The sequence below is a fragment of the Periophthalmus magnuspinnatus genome, chromosome 16 (assembly GCF_009829125.3).
Source record: "Periophthalmus magnuspinnatus isolate fPerMag1 chromosome 16, fPerMag1.2.pri, whole genome shotgun sequence".
NCBI lineage: Eukaryota > Metazoa > Chordata > Actinopteri > Gobiiformes > Gobiidae > Periophthalmus > Periophthalmus magnuspinnatus.
In genome coordinates, this window is record NC_047141.1 from 10,812,260 (window position 1) to 10,834,854 (window position 22,595).

General features: G+C 39.6%; 1 protein-coding gene across 10 annotated transcripts in view; it reads left to right on the forward strand.

Annotated features, from left to right (window-relative positions):
• mef2d (myocyte enhancer factor 2d) overlaps positions 1–20,843 on the forward strand; it is a 161,983-nt gene extending 141,140 nt beyond the window's left edge. For all 10 annotated transcript variants that reach the window (XM_055228222.1, XM_033981253.2, XM_055228221.1 and 7 more), the window contains 2 exons: positions 2,960–3,125; positions 16,868–20,843. In XM_055228222.1, coding sequence (XP_055084197.1) covers positions 2,960–3,125; positions 16,868–17,300 — 599 coding nt within the window. In that variant the 3' untranslated portion in view covers positions 17,301–20,843. The remainder of the gene's footprint in view (positions 1–2,959; positions 3,126–16,867) is intronic.
• The last annotated feature ends 1,752 nt before the right edge of the window (positions 20,844–22,595 follow it).

A 22,595-nucleotide genomic window follows, 5' to 3' on the forward strand; every position in this document is an offset into this window, starting at 1 on the left:
GCACACTTCCTGATTCTCAGAGGATAAAACGCTTTCTAATTAGATGCAGACAGCACACAGCGGTCTCATTTCTACCTTTAGAGCAGTACTGAGATAAAATACATTTTGCTACACAGAAAATCGGGGACAGCCACAGACTTTTTTGCGACATGAATCAGAGAATATGCATATATAAACCTTTGAGATTGCGCAGCTGCCTGACTAAACTGCTTTTTTGCCGAGTTGTAGACTATGTATCTTAAATGAAGTCAGACACATTATGAAAGCTGCAGAAATGCTGTCCATATTGTGGGTAGAGATTTTGCGAGTGCCATGTAAAAGTGCGGGCCCCACACTGTGCCGCACAAAGCTCCATGAATATTCACTTTGTTCATTGTGTGAGAGCTTCTGGAACCATTCCACTTCAAAGGTCCCCATTAATATGGATTAGAGCTGATTAATATTGATGCGGCAGAAAGTTGGATGATGTAAAACAACACCCAGCCCCCCGCCTCAGCTGTCTAAAGAAGGGCCGCACCAGCGCTGGAGCGCCGGCAAGGAAATGTGGGAAATTGATTTTTTTTCTAGGTTTAAATATCATTGCATTTGGAATATGCCGGCCTCATAGCTTAACTGCTTAAGTCATTTTTCTGCCAAATTGAGTTTTCTGTCCCATTCTACTCTCCAGACCCTGCTGCATCTGTAGGTGTCATTGGTTCTGTCCTTGAACTCAAAATGTTGATTAAAACTTACATGATTAAAATAACTCAACAATATTCAACATTGTTTGTTACCCTGGGTTGGCTTCATTTCTACCTTGTGTTTACATTTTGTAAAATTGACTAAAGGAACAGTATATAACTTTCTGAAGGTGATGATTCTATAGAAATAGAAAGTTAAAACCATACTTCAGAACATTCTCCATGGAGATAGATTTTATTTTACTCTATGTACATTTAAAGTTTTATGCCATACTGTGGAGAAGCAATGGAAACAATCAGAAGGAGGCCCTTCTCCTGGCCAAACGAGAGTCACATTTGTAGAGATGCAAGCCCACTCACAGTAAAGAAGCATGTTTTTCAGTGTAATAAAAACAAAACAAATAAAAAAAACAACAACTTGCGGTAACACTTTAAAATACGGTCCGGGACTTACCAGTACTTACGGTGGTAGTTAGTAGATACTTGACTGGTAGTTACGGTGGTACTTACAGTGGTAGTTTGTGGTACTTACAGTGGTACCTATAGTGGTACTTACAGTGGTACTTACAGTGGTACTTACAGTGGTACTTACAGTGGTAGTTTGTGGTACTTACAGCGGTACTTATAGTGGTACTTACAGTGGTACTTACAGTGGTACTTACAGTGGTACTTATAGTGGTACCAGAAGTGATACTTAGACTAATAACTACTGGTACTAGTACTGGTACTTACTGCAAAATCATATGAAGTGAATGGTATTAAAGAATATGGTGTTATTAGGCATATGAATCTTTGATTTCATTATACGTTCATAGAAAATACACAAGACAAAACACTGTGAAAACACAAACACTTTATTATGACAAATTTCACATTAATACGACAATCAGATTTAAAAGAAATTTCCAATAATGACAATAACAAATAAATGACATGTTTTAAATGAACATGACAGTGATACATACTGTAAAATATCAATACTTTAACTGCTATTTTAAAGCGAGACATTATGGTACTTGCACTATTAATTACTGGTACTTACTGTAGTTTATACTGGTAATTACTAGTACTTTCCGTGGTACTTACTGCTGTATGTTCTGGTAATTACCATAGTAACTATTATGGTAATTACCAGTACATACAGCAGTAAGTACCACGGAAAGTACTAGTAATTACCAGTATAAATAGTATTACTAGTACTTTCCGTGGTACTTACTGCTGTATGTACTGGTAATTACCATAGTAACTATTATGGTAATTACCAGTACATACAGCAGTAAGTACCACGGAAAGTACTAGTAATTACCAGTATAAACTACAGTAAGTACCAGTAATTAATAGTGCAAGTACCATAATGTCTCACTTTAAAATAGCAGTTAAAGTATTGATATTTTACAGTATGTATCACTGTCATGTTCATTTAAAACGTGTCATTTATTTGTTATTGTCATTATTGGAAATTTCTTTTAAATCTGATTGTCGTATTAATGTGAAATTTGTCATAATAAAGTGTTTGTGTTTTCACAGTGTTTTGTCTTGTGTATTTTCTATGAACGTATAATGAAATCAATGATTCATATGCCTAATAACACCATATTCTTTAATACCATTCACTTCATATGATTTTGCAGTAAGTACCAGTACTAGTACCAGTAGTTATTAGTCTAAGTATCACTTCTGGTACCACTATAAGTACCACTGTAAGTACCACTGTAAGTACCACTGTAAGTACCACTATAAGTACCGCTGTAAGTACCACAAACTACCACTGTAAGTACCACTATAAGTACCACTGTAAGTACCACTATAAGTACCACTGTAAGTACCACAAACTACCACTGTAAGTACCACCGTAACTACTAGTCAAGTATCTACTAACTACCACCGTAAGTCCCGGACCGTATTTTAAAGTGTTACCCAACTTGCTTTTATTTTATTTTCAATTTTTTGCCTAAAAAGTTACATACTGTGGCTTTTAGTCTCCATTGTGCCTTATTGTTATCTTGTTTGTTTTGTAGCATTGTTGTAATTTGATCTTTCCAAGGTTCACTTATTGTTTGTGTTACTTCTGTGAGCAGTTTTGGATTTAGACCTGCTTTTTGTACATCAAAATATTATTTCATCAAGTATTTATGCCCTTGAAGAATCCACAAAGTTTACTCTAAAATGTAGTTCAGTAATCTCATTTCAGTAAAACTTGCATGATAAAAAACCTGCTCAGTATTCACAATTTGAAGTTGGTGCTTGAACTTGACCCTGTGTGCCCTGTGTGTCCGCAGAGTACCAGCTGATGAGTGCAGACCTCACGGCGCTGCAGACCTTCACACCTCCGGGGCTGGTGCCTGGCAACATGGCTGCCTGGCAACAGCAGCAGCAGCAGCAGCAGACGTCCATGGGCCAGACTCAGCAGCAGCAGATCAGCCTGGGCTCCCTCAGCAACCTCGTGTAAGCTCCTCCCCCCCTGCTTTGTTTACAGATGATGTCATAACTCCACAACCAGGTCTACGGGTTTAGCACTAGTATAGCATGCTGGTCGACTTTAAAGAGCTGACCTGGTACCTACCTGAGTCAGGAAGGTGTTTTAGTTTTAACTTTTAAATGTCACTGCAAAGTATCAGTTGCTGGGTTTCAATTGACGTCACAACATTGTATAGGCCAATAATCTTCAATACAGATAGGGGCAGATAAAATGAATGTTAAAATGCAGATTTTTGATGTGATGCAGAGAGTTCTTGGGTCTTGTAAATAATAGAAATGAACAGGTTCAACATATGAAGTACTCTTATGTTTACCCTTATACATATTTTGTAGAAAACCACAGTGTAATCAAGGGGAACATCTGGCTTTTGCCTATGACTATGACATCATCACATTTGTACAATGCTGTTTTAAAACATCCAATTTTACACTAAGGGTGTTTTCACACTTACAACCTTTGGTCTGGGCTATTGGACTTTCCTGTTTGGTTGGGTCCAAAGTCCTGGTGTGAATGCTCCTAGAGACCGTGGTCCTGACCAAACAGCTGGTCTTTGTTCCAGGAAAAAGTGGCGGTCTTACTCTGGACCAAGATCAATCCTGTGCAGTGTGAATGTAAAGTTTCGGACTTTTGGACCAAACCCAGGAATTGTATCTTCTCACGTTTTGCTTGGTCTTTCTCACACAGACAAACAAGCGTGAGGAAGACCAAGCAAAACGTGAGGAGAAAAGGAAGAGACGAGCCTACAGAGTTTATAAACTACAGTAAAGTCACAGATTGAGCCACTTTGACACAGTGGCGAGCTGCACAGACCTCTTGGTTTCTTCAAGTGTCAAATTAGCATTAGGCTTCCAGAAAAAATAACTGCAAACCACTCTGCCAAAATACAGCCTGCTGCTTGTTTGAGTTAAAGATAAGCCTTATTTGGCCTAAAATTATCAAATGTACTGCAATCAACACAACGCAGTGTAAACTGTCAGGTTAGATGAACCAAAATGACCCATTTACAAAACACATGCTCATATAAGAACATATCAAACACATGCAAAAAATACTCACTTATAGCAGAGGATGCTATAAATCTTTTTAGCGATCTATAAACTCCACATGCACATGGCACTTTCATTGCTGTCGCTGGCTTTAAATCCAATCACAGCAAGTAGCCAAATCATGATATGTATCCATATAATCCACTTGTTTTGGCACATTTGCTCGTACAAAACCACATGCTAGCGTTAAACCAATGAAATGCTAGGTAACTCCTTTACACCCACCTAACGCTGCTTCTGATTGGCCATTTGTCCAGTGATCTGTATTTTAGCTAATCACCATCAAGTCCAGGCCACGTCTTGCTTCTGTTTACTTCGCAAAACTTTGCAGGTCCTCTGTTGTCCGTGTTCATTAGGCGCACTCCCGTTGTCATGACAACAGTACAGACAGCGCCGGAGAAAATCCGATAGTTCGGGTTTGAAGGAGGTAGTGTGAAAGCAAAAGTCCGGGGTATGAATGAAAATAGTAGAACACTTTGTAAATTCTAAGTCCGAATCTTGGTGCAGACTCAGATGTGAATCAAGCCTAAGACATTTACTTTGGGTTTCCTCTTGCAATGATTTTCAGACTAAAAATACCAACATTTTGTATAATTATCATGTCCTTTTTAGAAGGAGCAGCAAACATAATTACAAGTAAAAGAGGTCTTGTTAGTGACAAATATTGTCATAATTTGGTGTCTTTTTAGAAACTATTTAAGACACTCAGAAGTCAATCCATTATCTCGGAGAAAGAAAAAGTTTCAGTCGCATAACACGAAACAGAAAAACTGTATTTCTATCAATTCTAACACTGACCTCTGACCTCAGTCGTGTACCCAATTGTTAGCGTGCTAGCTCATTACTCTGTTAGCTGATTCCCGAGCACCAGGCATGAAAAGAGAGCCACAGCATCACCCCAGCTGTGTGCGGTTGGTTGATTCATCTTTCTGGTGACCTACATACCCCCCCTCTCTCTCTTACTCCCTCCCTCCATGCTCAGCCCCCCCCCCCTCCCCCGCCCCCGCCCATTCCCACCGGAGTCCCTCTCTGATTTAGCTCCTGGTATCAAGGCGAGGCTGCGAGCGGTTTTATGGTTCACTACAAAGACACGCGGGATTTGAAAAAGTAGAAAAGAACAGCTTAATTTTTTTTATGCCATTTGTGTTTGGTCAGCGTGTAAGCCCAACAGTATCTCTCAAGTCATATATTTGGTGGGTTTTATGTTGAGTAAATAAAACAACAGATTTTATCCAAGCATTTAGCATTTCAGCAATTTTGATAACCTAAGTTGTTATACTTAAGCCTGTGGCCCAGGTCACCTGGAAGATACATTTTTATTTATTTATCTTTATTTATGCAGGGGAACCCAATGAGAGAGCTTGGGCTCTCTTTTTCATGGGTGCCCTGTTTAAAATACAATACAAACATTAAAAACAGGTGCAGTTTGCTGTCAGATTATTAAATTCCGATTGTGTCACCAACATATCTCTAGTTTTGCCTTTCCTTGGAGTGTGCTCCATTTTTCTGAAGCAAAACAGCTAAAAGCCTCTTTCCTGTCTCAGTTCTGGTGCGGCTCGTCCTTAGACTTATGCAGTCATGTGATCTGGTATTAAATGTTGCGGTATCAAAGATTAACAAGCAGGTAAGGTATTCTGGCAGTTTTTGAAGTAGTTCCTTATAGATACATTTCATATAATAAATATAAATAAAAAATATATATATATAAAGTTTTCATCAAGCCAAAATCCAAGTGTAAACTCCTTCAATGGATATACCATTTAGCGTATAAAGATTTATAGCTTGTACGTTATTTAAATGTTTTTAGAAAAAATAATGTGCTTAGTTTTATTTGCATGCAAAGACAGTTTAAGATTTATGAGGGAATTTTGGATTTCATTAAAATCTTCCATTCCGTTCCATTTTTAAACATGCCCGATCAACAGAGGGAGCACTTGCATACAAAACAACATCTTCTGCATATAAATGTATGAGGAATTATTATTATCATTTTTTTTTTAATTGTAACCAATAGAATCAATAAAAATAGTAAAAAGTATGGGGCCCAAAATTGAGCCTTGGGGTACTCTTTTACTTAAAGTTACTACTGCCTGGGCTCTGTTTTAAAGGTAATTTTCAAACAGAACATATTAAGAGTAGAAAGCTCATATTACATTATTATTTCATACATCCTGGACATTATCATTCTAACGCAGACAACATAAAAACAGACATTTTTTGTATTGATTGTCCAGAGTCTGCTTTGTGTTTATGAAGTTTCCCAGGATGACTTGCAACCAATCTGTGGAAGCTAATGGAGAATAAAGAATATGACCTCAGAGCATCTATAGGCTATGTTCCAGCCTGCTGTTGTGGAGAACTCAGTACATTATAGGCCCCTCCAGTGTCAGTAAAACACTGTTCCATACGTTAGCTCCATACACTGTATACATAAATGGACGTAGCTAATGCACTAGCCGCCGCGTTCCAAATAGGTGATTATGGGTGCACCTCCAGCTCCATCGACTCTAGCTCCAGTTCACTTTACATCTCCTCTTTCTTTGCAGTGAGCCTCATCATTCTAACTTTAAAATGTTCTTGTTCTTATTGACCCACTCTACATGAACTTAGTATTTTTATTTCGCTATTGTGTCCGTAAATCAAGATATGAACATTAATAACAGAGAAATCAGGCACCTTCTTTCCCCAAGGTTTCTCCTTCTAGCTTTAGCAACAGATTTGATTGACAGTGTTGTGGATTGGCTCTTTGGTTTCTATGATACATGCGGTTGGAATTCTTAATAGGAAACTTGGCTCCAAATTTTCCCCTATAACTGCTAGCCTCAATGAGCTTCATTTGGCTGGGTGACTCCCTTAGTCCACTTCTTTATACAATCTATGGTTAGCTCCAATGCATTTTTAATGGGAGAGTTAGTTAGCATTCAAGCACCCCAAACTAAAAAAAGGGTTGTTTTGGCGACTGACAACCACTCGACCACATGTGAGTAACACTAGAGTCTCGTTAGAAACCATTACCCCATGTGTATTATTAACGTTAGCACCAAAATTAGCATACATGCTAACAACCACTTAGCCTAGGCCATTTCTTAATTCTAACTTTATGCTGGACAATAAAGCGGCACAAATATAGCGGGCCACAATAGTTTGACAGTGAAATATTACTTTTATTTCATCAAGCGCCACAAGCCTGAATACATTAGTGAACTTTAGAAACTGGAGCTTGAAGTTGGATATTATCTGATGTTATTATTATTTGTTACCATGTTTTTATTTTGCTGTCTTATTAAACTGAATGGGATAGTTGATATCACTGCCTATTCTAAACACGTCACTCTTGGAAGGGTCTATTCACAGCAAAGTGAGTCCTTGAGCACCTCTCCTCTGCCTCTTCAGAACCTTGTCCATGTGTTAAATCACTATCTAAGTATGTTATAGTTTAATACCAAGTACTCCAAAAATGCATAATATGTCTTCTAAACAATTCCAAAGACACCTAACAGCCCATCCTCTTTAGCACTTCTTCTGTCACGTTGCTGCTTTGTGTTAGCTTTCACCGTTTCCATCCCCGCTGTTCAAAGAGCTGCACTTTCTTCTTACCCCGATCCGAGTGTGTGCTCCTGTGTTGTCGGAGATCGGGCGGCGCCTAACGCTGGGATCTAAGGCGCCTTGGAAGTGTCATAAACAAAGACGTGACAGCAGCGGCGCACTGCCTGATCCGCACTGCCTGATTCGCGTCGCTATGAAAGACAGTCTCTGGGAGGCCTTTTTCAACCCCCAGACTCTCAACCAGAGCACAGCTGCATGCGGCTGCCATGTTCCACGCATTAACATTTAACTTTGGAGCTATTTAACTGTCACTCGGGCTGACGGGGAGAGGCAGCGTTCATGTAGGCACCAGTCCCAATGCTGTCTGTATGGTTGTAATGCTTCTCAATGCAAGACCAGAAGGAATAGGGAGCAGTTGTCAAAGAAAATTAGCAGAAAGTTGTTTGGCATGCCATTTTGGATCTAAAGGAGATTGATAAGAGATAAAAGTGCCTGGTTGGCCTTGGTCTGATCATATTTTTGTACTTGTCAAAGCTATGCACATAGTTTGTGAGGATCAGAAGAATTGTATAGATGACTGGAATGTAGATTATCGGTTATTAATGTGGCTCAGTGATAACTCGACGTCTATCATTGTGTCTTTTGGCAAGACAATTCACTCACATTGCCTTTAGTATAAACATGGTGTGTGTTGGTGGTAGTCGCAGGGGTCAGTGGCGCAGATTGGCAGCCTCGCTTGTGTCAGTCTATCCCAGGGCAGCTGTGGTTACAGTAGTAACTTGTGGAGTGAATGAATTATGCAATGTAAAGCACTTTAGGCCCCTTTAAAGCCGCTATATAAATCCAAGGTTTTATTATTATGTCAATTATGTAATTATTGCAATCACTATGAATCTCACATGTATATTTTTCTACAGAGCAAACTAGTTGAAGTCATAACCATCAAACACAGACACTTGATGATATGAGCTGCCTATTTAATGGCACTGTACCCTGATTTTTACATAAAAAATAAACAACATGAAAAACAGAACTTGTTCATTTTAAATGTATATTGGTCAATTATATTAAGTATTATATTATTCACTATGACCACTGCAAGTTGGAGATGTGTCCATCAAAGCCCACCTCTTGATTATAATCTTACTGGTTTAATTTCTAGGTTTGTCTTAAATTAGTTTTAACTCAACTCAAATTTTATTATCTAAAGAAATAATCTTTTCCTTTTATATATTCCCTGTTCTATGCTCTGTTTCATACACAAGCCCTCCTTTTAGCAGCTAACCACATTTCTACATCCGCTACAGTGCATGTCCAAACCATCTCTGTCTGCAAACGTTAATGATTTATATTAAAAACCCAAATAGCATCTGGCTGTCCATACATCAATAAAAAAAAACTTTTTCTGTTTTCTAAGTGTCCAAAATATTTCCAACATTAGTTAGAAAGCGCCTCACTCTCTCCTGTTAACTGCTAATATCCATGTGAGTCCAGATTGTGTGTCTCCTCCAGCACAGATGAGGGGAGCTGTCTGGTGAAGCGACCGGCCCTTGTTTTACATAAGTGTCCAACTGCTGAGGGCCATATGCACTTGTGTGTCCACCAGGGGCAGCACTGAGCTTTCTCACTCATCTGCTCACAAAGCTGTCAGACTAAACGCTCTGCACAAGTTGCTAGGACACAAGATGAGATGAAGCTGGCCTGGTATGTTGATAGTGATAATACTCCAATACACACACATAATGTAAAGCAGTGGTTAACTCTCCCTATCACCATGAAACTACAGCACATCACATCAGGTTTGTGAAGTTGTAGTTTATTGTTTTCTCTCAGGCATTTGTGTATTTGTGGAAAATTGTTGTGAAGGGAGCATGGGAGAAAGAGTCTTTGACAGGATCGTCTGGGAGAGAGGGCATATTTCCTCAAACATGCATGTATGACGTATTAAACCACTTCAGGCATGTTTTTGATGAGGGAACAACGTTATAACATGGTAGAATGCTCCAAAAACTCGATTCTGCATAATCCTAAATTCACATTGCAGCACCAAGATCACGCCTTTGCATTTGAGGTCAGACATTTGAAACTTGTTGATGCATTTTGAATTTCGCTAAAAGTGACCGCTCAAAACGCACCACAGAAACAATGGACTAGCCAGGCCACACATCCGCCATAGACTTTCCATGTAAACCCGACACCCCTGATGCCATGTTCTGAACACAGCATAATACTCCCTAATTAATAGACATACACAGACTTTGTGCAGACATGGTGTTGCAGTGTGAACTTTAGTACATTACAATAAAATGTGTCAACGGCAACGCCAAAATTTTTGACTCTCAAAGCTTGCCCCTCTCTGTCAGTTAAACAGAGACAGACGAATGTTTATAGCTGTGGAAACAACAATATGATTTTTATTCAAAGTCAAGCACACACTTTACACTGGAGAGATCTCAACTAGTTTTCAATCAAAGTGTATTTTTCTGGTCACCTGTACCATCTCGTCTCATTTCCTGTCTCTTAAATCCACACACAGCTGTTTACCTGTTGGTATCCTCTGGCCAATCTAAATGTTAATGTCCACTGCCCCTCCCTCTCTCTGACTCCTGCTCTGTCTGTGTCTTTCCTCCTCCTTCACCTCTCCCTCTCCCCCCTCTCTGTTCTTCTCTTTCTTTCTGTCTCCCTCTCTCCCTCTTCTGCTTGTCTGAGAACTCTACAGCTCTCCTGGTGGCACTAGTCTGCTGCTGACCAAGCACTTAGCTTGTTCACTACTTCTCTCCAGACTTTTGTAGCAGTTGTGGTGTCTAGTGAAAGTGTATTTAAGTTTTGGCGTCAGCTTTTCAAAATTTCAATGAGCCAAAGTTGTTATTGAGACTGTTTCATACATAGTTGCATAAGATAAGTGTTTTAAAGCAACCTAAAGTGTCAAAGGAATTGCATGTGGACTGCACTCTTTTTTAAGGTATTATAATTTCAGCTAAACCTAGGTTGCCAGAGCCTTAATCTGCATATAGACTTCTTTCTCTTTCTCATATGGACAGGTTATTGTATGTGGGGAATTGGATGGGTCAAGTTTATGCAATTAAAATCTAAATCTTACATACAGTTCCTTAAAGTTACTATAAGAAAAAAGATTTGTACTGGACTTGAGAATTACACACTTAACACTAACATGAACGTTCATTCACTTCAATTCCAAATGACCGCTCTACTGTAGATGTGTCCTTGGTCAAGGTACTTCATCAATCCTGGAAAAGAAAAGCTTTGTTTTGATAAGTCCTCTCCCCTTCTCAGCTGCAGGAAAATCTGGAGGAGACAGAGCGCACCTGGATATAGTGCTTACCGAGTGTTTGTCTGGGCCACGTAGCGCACATGCTATCAGGCTGTTTACTAAAGCCTCCCCAGGGAACACCACTCCAGATTACCCAGCACAGCAGAACAGTGCAGCCGCGCCACTCATTAGAACCTTTCTCTGCTGCTGGAGATGCTAGGCTACACATTTACAGGTCACAAGCTTAGCATGTCGTACAAGCTAACGAAAAGATAGCAAGAGATTTAGTTACAATGCAAGAGAAATGTTGTGTTTTCAGTCCTGCTTTAGCCCTGGTCTAGACTAGGTTTAATTTTGCGTTTATATCCGGTTTTGATGTGCCAACTAGCATGATAACCAAGTACTTCCTGCTTTCCTGAGGATTAAACGGTTTATGATTAGATGCAGACTGTACACAGCAGACTTATTTTGACTTCAAAAGCTGCTTACAATACATCTGTACTGGGACAAGAGAAATACAATACTCAATGCAATACAATACAATGCAATACAATTCAATACAATACTCATGCTCAAATACATGGAAAAAATCAGGTACAGGCCTTTTAATGAAGCTTAAATATGCACCGGAATTGTGTTTTTTAAGCTTAAGAATAACATTTAGGCCTAAAACATTACACTCCTGTTATGCGTTGGTCTGCTTTTAAATACAGCGTCTTATGAATCACTGTGACATTTTTCCTCCTGTTTACTGGGGCTATCTTTTGCACCATTAGTTCTGTGCAAAATTCAGTCGAAGTTGGCATTTCAGTCTTGTAGTGTACAAAACTTTAAATGTACCACTTATCACGGGAGATTGCAATGACCTGCTTTAGTTTTCATGTTTAGAAATGATTAAAGGTACTGATCTCCATGGGCATGTTGCTTGCTTGGTATTCATACATCAAGACTTCTACAGTTGGAAAAGAGCCAACTGCATTGTTCCTGACGGGTTACCCTTTGCTAAATTAAATTATAGATTCATTTCACACAGCATAATTATTTCCTAATAGAATGACTGTTAGTTATACTTTACCTCACAAACAGTTCAACATTCAGACTCACTCAACTTTAAACTGAACTAGTGTAATTTGCCTGTACTAGGGTTGAACAATTTGGCATTTTTTCTGACAAGCTCTGCAATTGCGATTAAGATTCTGTACTTATTTTAATCACGTCCAGAAAAGTCTGAAATCTGGACCGACAAACTAATACAACAAATTGAAACGTAAATAATTGTCATAAAACAAACAGGAAACAAACAGAACAACCATTACAGACAGAACAACCATTACAGGTTGAATAATCAAGGCTGAAACTGGAGACAATAGATGTTTACAGTTTCAGTGTAGTTAGCCCCTCCCTTCACATAGATATACTACAGAGTCCACCAGAACTGAACTGCAGAACTGCAATCTGACCAGAACTGAAGAAGCGGCTTGGATGAACAGCAAAATGTCTTCACTCACAATGATTTGTCCAGTTGACAGATTTAATTTTGTCTTTTGCTATGGATCAGACCTGGACGACTGAGGGATTACACAGAAATCATCATAAAATTAACATTAAAACAGACGAGTGCAGAATAAAAACCTTTCAGTCGTATGCACAACTAAACAGAACTGTTTTGAGTCTGGATTTAAACATTGTCAGAGTAGAGGCCTGTCTCACATCTTAAGGAAGACTGTTCCAGGTTTTAGCTGCATAAAACTGAAACACTGATTTCCCATGTTTAGTCCTGACTCTGGGCACCAGCAGGAGGCCGGTCCCAGAAGTGTGAGATGGTTCATATGGCACAAACATGTCGGAGATGTACTTTGGTGCTGGTCCATGGAGGCACTTGTACAAAGCAGAGCTGCTTTAAAGTCTATTCTCTGAGCCACAGGAGCCAGTGCAGAGACCTGAGCACAGGACACATGTGTGAAGTACTTCCAGGTTCTAGTCAGGACCCGAGCAGCAGCGTTTTGGATGTACTGCAGCTGTGTTAAGGCTCGTTTGGAGAGGCCAGTGAGCAGGTCCGTTACAGTAGTCTAACCTACTGGAGACAAATGCATGGATAAGTCTCTCTAGGTCTGGTTTTCACAGTATACCTTTGATTTTTGCAATGTTTTTTAGATAGTAAAAAGCTCCATTATCACCCCTAGATTTCTAGCCTTTCAGTACCCGAAACATGTCTGCGTTCTAACACCCCGCCAGCTGGTCCTCACGAGCAGGTCATTTTGGGAGAAGCCTAGTATACTAACTGTGCTGTACTGTACATGAGCGAGTGTGTACTGTGTGTTACTGTTAGGGCCAGCTAGCCGCCTTCATCACTGTCAGGGCGGAGCTGACTCGGCTCTTTCCCCCTCGCCATGGCAACAGCACCCTCGTGGCACCCCCATCCATCTACCTGCAGCGGCCAGCAACAGTCCGGGCGTGATGAAGTGAGCTGGCGGAGAGGGAGAGAGAGAGGGGAAGGCGGGGGGCTGGCTACTGTCCAGGGAGTTCACACTTTTGGAACAGAGCAGGACTATAGCAGAGGTGTACACAAAATGAAGCGCAGGGTAGAAATCAGGACTGGGAATCACTGGGTCCCTCACGATTCAATGTGATACATGGTTGCGATAATTTCCAGATTTTGCGAGACATTTGATAGTAATTGCATAGTCTGAGTACTGCAATATTTCACTGAAGCAAGTTCATTTTAAAAGTCCTATATTATGTAAAATTGACTCTTTAAGCCATGTTATAATGCTATTACCACCTCAAAAACAGACCTGGAGTTGTGTTTTTTTCCTTCACACATGTTTGAGTAACCCTTTAATATTAGTCTGTCTACATCTCCAAAGCTAAAAACGCTCTGTTCCACCTTATGATGTCATGAAGTGGTAGTTTTTAAGCTAACTATCTTTTTACCTTTTGTTTAGTAGAGATTGTCGATTGCAGAGCTGAAATTATTTGAATGATTTTAGTGAAGGTGTATGGAGTTTATTACCACATGACATCACAAAGTGGCACAGAGTGTTTTCAGTCTGAGAGAAGAACTCAGTCTAAATATGCAGGGTTTGTGTTTTAAACATGTGACTGAAACAAAACACAACTCCAGGTCTGTTTGCGATGAGGAAACGACATTTTAACATAGATCAGAAAATAGAATATGGGCTCTTTAAGGTACACGTGATTGTCCCGGTATTTATTTCTTTTAATCACTACTTGCACAAACTTAATATAAAGACATTAGACTTTATGTAACTTGTCCTTGAATATCTGACTTCACGGCATTAAATTATTATCTTACATTTATTCAATTACTGATGTTTTATTGAAAATTGTAACTTGGAAAAACCTTTTACTCGTTTACTACTTACTCTAACTGTGAGCAGGGATATTTCTTCACAGATCTGGCCCGTTCTGATGGTCCTTCTCTCCATGGCGATAGATAAGTTAAAGTAGAACTAAACACCTAAACTCTTCCCACAACCACATGTCAAATCGAGCTGCTAAACTGGGGAATCGCTGGGTTTCAAATTACATCACGACATATGGGCAAATGAGGGGCAGATAAAATTAAAACTGTCAATATGCTTATTTTTATGTATTATAATGAGATATAGAGTCCAGTCATTAATGCAACTGATCACTTTTAACATTTGTGAATTTACTTTTTGGATATTTCATTGCAAAGTACAGTGTAGTCAGTGGGTAAATCTGGGTCTTGTCCCCATCTGACAAAGAATCTGAAACCCACCGATACCTGGAGGCCTTAAGAAAAGAGTGACAGAAGTGGAGGGGTGGGGTCTAGACGTATAAGGAATAGAGTGACTGGTCTAACAGACATCCGCACCTCAAATATCACATAGTACTTGTGATATCACGTAGTACTTAAAATTGCAGTGGCCGCTGGAGGCAGCACACACTCAGGGCTGGAACTATGTCTGATTATAAAACAGTTTGTGCTGCTGTGTTGTTAAAGGGATACAATGTAACTTCTGCTTGTCTCCATGGAGATGTGAGTACTTTTCCTGGACTGAAGTAAACATTAAATCAACTTTTTTGCTATAAAGTGGTGTAATTTGGTGTAGTAGTCCTAGTCGTTTTTGAAAAGTTTACTGCGAATTAGGTAAATTTACAGCATTCTCGTCAAAAACAGTCAAAAACTAAGTCTTGGTACAGGTGTCACATTTTGGGAACGTGTGCATAGACACCCCTCTCTCCTCTCTCTCTCCTCTTCCTGCAGTAAATGAGGGAATATTAGCGCCGGGCCCCGCGGGTGGCTCCTGATATGACACATTAGAACACACCCCAGGGGCCAGTGCCGTAATTGGGATCTTCAAATTCAGATCGCTGCTGTCAGGCCGGAGGGAGGAGAGGAGGAGAGGAAGAGAGGTGACAGCGCCATCCCAAAGACACAACCTGTCGACGCAGGGTGAAGGAGAGAGACAAGGGAGAGAGAGGGGGGAAGGGCGGAGAGATAGATGAGAGATAGAGAAGTAAAGGAGACAGGGAAGAAAGAGAGAGGCAGAGAGAGAGAGAGACGAAAGACAGATGTGAAAGTCATATACAAGGGGAAAGAAGAGAGGGGGAGAAGAAGAGAGGTAACAATGCCATCCCAAAGACAACCTGTCAACGTAGGGTGAAAGAGAGAGACAAGGAAGAGAGACATGAGAGAAAGGCAAGAGAGAAATGAGAGAGAGTGACATAGAGGGACAGAGAGAGAAGTAAGAGAGAGGGGAGGAAGAGAGAGGAGAGACAGGTGAGAGACATAAGAGAGGGATTAGAAGCATAGACATTTTTATGCTATGACAGGTTTGGGCACAGTGCAGTTCTATACATCATTATATTAAAATGTTTTGGACTTTGAAGTTTAAAATACACAAACATGATATAACACATTTTGAATGAGCTTGTACTTTAATAAAGCCCCTACTATTCTGCAAATAGAATTTGTAAATTGTTTCTGTTAGCCAGTAAAAACAGAATTTGCAAATTGGTTTTACCGGCATCACAACTTAAAATTTGTTTCTAATTTGCTTTGCTCTGACTTACTGCCAATCTTCATAATACCTACAATAATATTGAAATGCTGATTCTGAAGACCCTTGCAAAAATCCTATGGCAAAGATCCTGTAAAAATACATGTTGTGAACTACCATACTGCCCTCTGCTGGTTGTTTATGCACACTACACTATCGTCAGGCGTATTCACACGAGTGACACAAGTGACTTGTCTGTGTCTGACTTTCAGTTCACTGGTATTTTTACAGAATAAGCTGTAAAAATATGATTTGGATTAAAGATTTCACTAATGACTTCAATTTAGCCACAACTTTCAGAAGTAGACACCCGTCACCTGCATGATTCCATGGAAATTACACCATACTTCAGAACACTCTTCAAGGAGGAGGTTTATATACTATGGATTATATCCAAAGGAACAACATTTCCATGGAAACGAGCAGGAGGAGGCCCTCCTCCAAACCAAATAAGAGTCATGTTTGTCTTTCAGTGCAATAAACAACCAAAATGGGAAAAAACTGATTTCATGTAATTTATTTTTTTTATTTTTTTTATTTTTTTTGGTAAAAAAGTTACATACTGTGGCTTTAAATGCTTCTTGAGAGGTAAACTGGATGAGTTTGCTTTTATGTTTTAATGTTTGAATACAGCAATTAAAATCTATTAACATAAGTAATCATATCAAAATTAGATTTAAAGACAAGAGTGCATCTATAATTATTTGGGTTGGTAAATGCACAAGAGTCGATCACTAAAATGATTAATACTTTTCCACCAATAATCCTTTTTTTTGTTTTTGTATCCTCTGCAGGCCTGTGAGCCACCTGTCCCCAGGCACCGCTCTCACCGTCAACACCAACCCCAACGTCAGCATCAAAACCGAACCAGTGTCCCCTAACCGTGACCGCAGTACCCCCAGCTCCATCAGCCAGGGGGCGCTCAACCACATCCAGGTACCTGGGGCCTCGGCTCATCAAGGCCTGGTGTCCATCGCCTACCCCGGGGCCCTGAGGCTGGATGCGGGGGGCCAGGGTCGATCCCCCGTGGACAGCCTGAGCAGTAATGGCAGCTCGTACGAGGGGAGCGAGCGCGATGGAGGGCCCCTGGAGTTTGGACACCAGGCAGGAGCACTGGTTCAGCAGCAGCAGCAGCAGATGGTCCTCCTCAGGCCCTCCTCCGCAGAGCCCCAGGACCAGGACGGGACCAGCGTCAAGAGGATGAGGCTGGATGCTTGGGTCACATAGACTGACTCCCCGAAAACATGGAGGAGGAGATGTGAACTTGCCCCTAAGCTCCTTCTCTAAAGCTGAAATACACACACACATTATCTGCCATATACACACAGAGTCCAAGGATGTGCTCACACTAGCTGACTAGTTTGTTGTCTAGACATAGGACACAGTAGAACATTGGCACAGTGCACTACAGTGGGACTAACTAGTAATAATAGGCATTTCACTTACTCAACTTTAACTTCTATAAACTCGCCAAAAATTGGACCAGCCAAAAAGATTCAAATAATTTTGCTTGTATAGAAAAGAAAAATGGTTACCCAAATAAGACATAAATCAAAATAAAAATGTAACCAAGTGAATTTTAAAGAAACTACTCAAGTACTGAGTAATCCTTTGTCACAACTTGTTGGCTCACCCCAATGTTTTACATCAAAGCAATTTGGGTGTTTTACACTGGATGACCTTCCAGTTGCATCAATCACTAAAGGTCAATTCATACTTCACAAGAAGCACGACGTTTGTTCTTATGCCTAGGGCTGTTAAAACAAAATGACCTCTCCTTTTCTGCAGTTCTTACAGCTTGTTTTTGATACATCTTCTGAGCATAACTTTGTTCTTACAGGCAAGGCAGTTGTCCAGATAGGCTGACAACAGCTGTTTGAGTTCTCAGGGGGAGGGTCATAGTGTGATTCTGCAGTAGAACTTCTTACGAAGTATGAACTGGCCTTACGGGTGACCACAGTATGTAATCTTTTTAGTTTAGTTTCAATGGGTTTCTGTTAACAGCACAACTATCACCATCGGCCAGCAGTGATCATATCCTTGAGACTGACCACACTAGCATGCTACACTTGTATCCATGTCTCATCTGGACACTCACACACTCTATCTACATTAAAACTCTTCTGTACTCTCACTCGCACTGAACCCTACAAAGGGGTTGAGCCACCAAACCATGGACGTCCCATAGACTTTAATTACTACATTTGAATTTTGAAGATGATCGCCAATGTTCACTAGCCTCCCGGAAGCCCACTTCAAGATGGCACCTCCAAACAAGTCCACCAGCTTTCTCAACATTGATTCATCACTGCTAAATCTTTGGGCCCGACCGCCTTTTTGCTTTTGTGTTTTTTTTTCCTTGCTGTAGATTTTGGGCCAGTTTTGCTCTCCGTACATCTTTCCGTCGGACTCTCAAGCTACACACACTAACGTAGCAGCAACGTCAGCTGCTTCGAAAAACGAGGAAAAGACACTATATTTGAGGTAAAAGACTGCGTTATTTTGAATCAGGGACGAGCTACAGCGGCTCTAAAGACTCTAGGGAAAATTTTGGGAATGACATAATGTTGACAATAGTGTGCGTGTGTTTTGTTTACCTCAAACGGTTGCTTTTTTGAAATGGGCAGACATGTTCGTCCACAATTGTGCGATCTCACACATGCCAATGCACACAACTGAAATTATTTTTGTGAAATTTGTTTGAATGGATTGATATAGTAAAAAAAAAAATAAGGGGGGGGTGGGATTTAAAGGGTACAATGTATATAAGCAATCTTTGTGGTCTTTCGTGTGGCAAAGGGTATGGCGTTTTGAAGGTTGAAAATTATATATATATATATTTAACACTACACATACGACAGGGATTGTACATAGGAGCTCTCTGGATATCCCTTAGCGAACGGCGTCGGCCTGGTGTTGTTGTTACACTTGTGTAAATATGTGCTGGGAGCAGAAGGGGGCGCTGCAGCGTAAAAGGGAAGATGTAGCCGTGGTGACGTGACTGTTTTGGGAGTGAGCGACGTTAATAGGACTCTGTCACTGATGGAGCGCACTTTACCTCCCCCTCACCCCCCTTGCACACACCCGCCCCTCCCCACACACACATACAAACATACAGGGCACTACGATGTTATGTAATTTGTGCTATTTATTATTGTGAATCAGGCAATCAGGAGTCCAGACCTTATTTGGCCATTTTTCATTAGCTTCAGTGTCAGCGTCATATTTGATTGTACTATGTATAATTATTGTTGGATATTAATAACATATTACACAAAAAAACTTTTCTATTTGAATATTCATAATGAAATGATATATAAGTTAAGATAACAATAAGTGATAGTTTGACACATTCAGTGGACAGCTCATAACAAAATGTGCTTTTACAGATACTATGGGACTTTATTTAAGATCTAATTTAATATTATTTATTTCTTGGACAAAGGCATTGTTTTAAATGACACTAGCTTTTCTAACAGGCTAGTATGGTGACTTGTCAGAGGTCAAACCATGTGTACGTTTCAAACTGACACACTATACACTCTGTACACTCTGTACACATAGTGTATAGGACAAGCCAAGGATGCCCTGCTCATGGGGAGTTTGTGGTCTCTTGGATCCAAAGCTTTCCTAAACTAAAGCCATGTTCTCTGAAGGATGTCTCTCATACGGTCACTCCTTAGCAGGAGTGACCTTTGACCCCGGGCAGGGCTGCGTGCACAGGATGTCATTTATACTGGACAGGTCCAAAGAGCTCACTTTGGACTGACCAATGAGGCTTTGTCAATGTCCTTCCAAATCCTACATCAACAATATCTTCAATGAATCAATTCACCCACATTGTTCTAAAAAAACAACAAAAAACACACACACACACACACACACACACACACAAACACACATATGTATGTATATGTGTGTGCTACATTTATTTATTATAGTTCATGGAACTAACTCTTTTTTTTATTTATGAAAACACTTTTTTATCCACCACTCAACCTACTAAAATGTTCTGAGGTCTGAGCAGTAAAGTGACATCCTTTGCATCCTTCTGCTGAGGAGGCCTTGCTGGAATCACATATCGACAATCGTCCTCAGACCCCTCCGACACAGAGCTCCTCTCTTGTTTGGAAGTCTCACTCTTGTGTGTTTTCTCGTTTGAAATGTGATATTATTCTTGCGTTGCTGTCGTCATGACAATGAAGAATTCAGCGTTATCATTTGTGTTTTCTTTTTCTTTTGTTGGAATTTGACTTTGACTATAACTATTCTATAAATATATTTTTATTTTGGGGGGAATGTTTTTGTTTAGTTTGACTGTATGTTTGCTTTGATGGGGTGTTAGCGTATTATTGCACGGTTTTAGAGACAAGCAGCAAACGGTTGGGATGTACTTTTTCTAACCGCCATGATGTCAGCGCATGGAGCAGAGTGACTTTAGCCCCATGAGTATCACACACACAAAAGATCACCCTAAACATATTGAACAAAAATATGATAAATGATAGCTAATATATTGTGTTTGGCTAGTCTTTGGCTTTTTGTTGTAAAGATAATAATTTAATTGTTGTTTTTGGAGAATGATATACAGTTTGTGTATATTTTCATAATTAAAGTATGCACTGATATGTTATTACAAATTCTATACTGCTTTTACAGAAGTGTTTGTTATTGTACCAAAGTATCCATTGGTCCCCTCCTCTCCTCCCCCTCCCCTTTTTGCGTATGTTTTACCGTATTTTATATATTAAATAGACAAGTTGACCTACATGTGCCGTCTCTTTTTCTTGTTTAATTTTTTTTTTTTGCTTTTTTATATTTGCTATTTACACTAGGCTAGATTATGCAAATACATGAGCTAAACAGGCTAAACGTGAAAAAAGCTCTAAGGTGCTGTGCCTCATTTTAAAACGGGAAAAACAAAACTAGTTCATTTTAAACAGTTTGCGGTGGTCTAATGTCATCCCTTACTTATCTTATGCATTCTGAACATCCTAATTATTTACCACGATGAGTTTATACGCATTTATAAGAGTTGAGTTTTGCCTCAGTGAAAAAGTTAACAACTTGCATGCTAACACACATTTCCTGATTATCAGACAATAGAATGTATTATAATTAAATGCAGACAGTTTACAACTGACATATTTTAAACTAAAGAGCTGCTTATACATTGTAGCTGTACTGGGGTGAGACAAACTCCAATACATAGGAACAAATTGGGTAAAGGCGCCTTTTATTTGGTCAGCACAGTCAGTTTTTTTGTGGTGTGTTATGAGAGAATAAACTTTTAGTATGAATGAACGGTGTTACATATTAACATTACGTAATCTGCACCAATTATTTTACAGATGTTAGGATTTTATCAGTAAACAGATGAAGCGGTGGAAGGTAACAAAGTAAAAGTGATAAAGTACTGCACTTAAGTAGATTTTTTAGGTGTCTGTGCTTTCCTTAAGTACATTTTTACACTAGATACTTTTACATTACTTACATTTACTTACATACATTTACTCCACTACATTTCTGAGCAGAACTGAAAAGTAAAAAGTACTTTTCATATGATTTGAGGGGTTATTTTTAACATGTTCATGGTAATATCCTGAAGTTTTCGAGTGCAAGCTTCTGCTTTGAGCAAACAAAAATAAGTACACGAAATTCATGAGAAAAATTAAGAAATCGATTTGTTACTGCTGACCAAAATAGATATAATTTTTAATCAAATACCACTACATTTAACACTTTGATTTTTTCTCTTAAAGTACATTTTTAAACAGGTACTTAAATACTTTTACTTGAGTAGATTTTTCATGTGATACTTTTACTTTGACCTGAGTAACATTTTTCCTCTGTATCTGTACTTTTACTTAAGTAACAGCCCTGTCTTTGCCGAGTGCTGCCCGCTGTGTGTCCTTCTGTGTTGCCAACAGCAGAGGGTGCCTTGGTCACGTCTAAGGGTCATCCCAGGACACACGATGATCTTGTCCCGTCATCCCTTATTATAACTTAGAATATTTTTGTCAACTTTTAAAATCTAAATCCAAACATTTTGTCAGTAGTATTTTTCCATTTGTTTTCAGCAATAGACACAATGACAATAATTATGACAAATAGTGTTGACAAATTAGCTCCTGCATCGACGTTCCACAGCCCTGACTCTTGTATGAATCAATACTGCCCTATTGATGTGAGTGACCCGTGAAGAAAAACGTTTATCTGCTGAGGTCAAAGGTCAGCTGACTGGAGAGATCGTGTTCTCGAGCACACTTTTGGGTTTATTGGACATGCTCAAAATTGATTTCTTTATTTTTGGTTTATTTATTTATTTGTTTCAGGAAAAGTGTATTATTTTTTTATCTGCAGTAAAACACAACTCAGTATGCAGTATCTTTGCTGTTCCTGTACTGCACTTTTCTGAACTAAGATGTCTGATGCTTTTCCTGGGATCTGCTGTAGCCACTCCTCCAGTTTGGGGGTCACTGCCCTCAGTGCTCCGATGACCACGGGCACCACTGACACTTC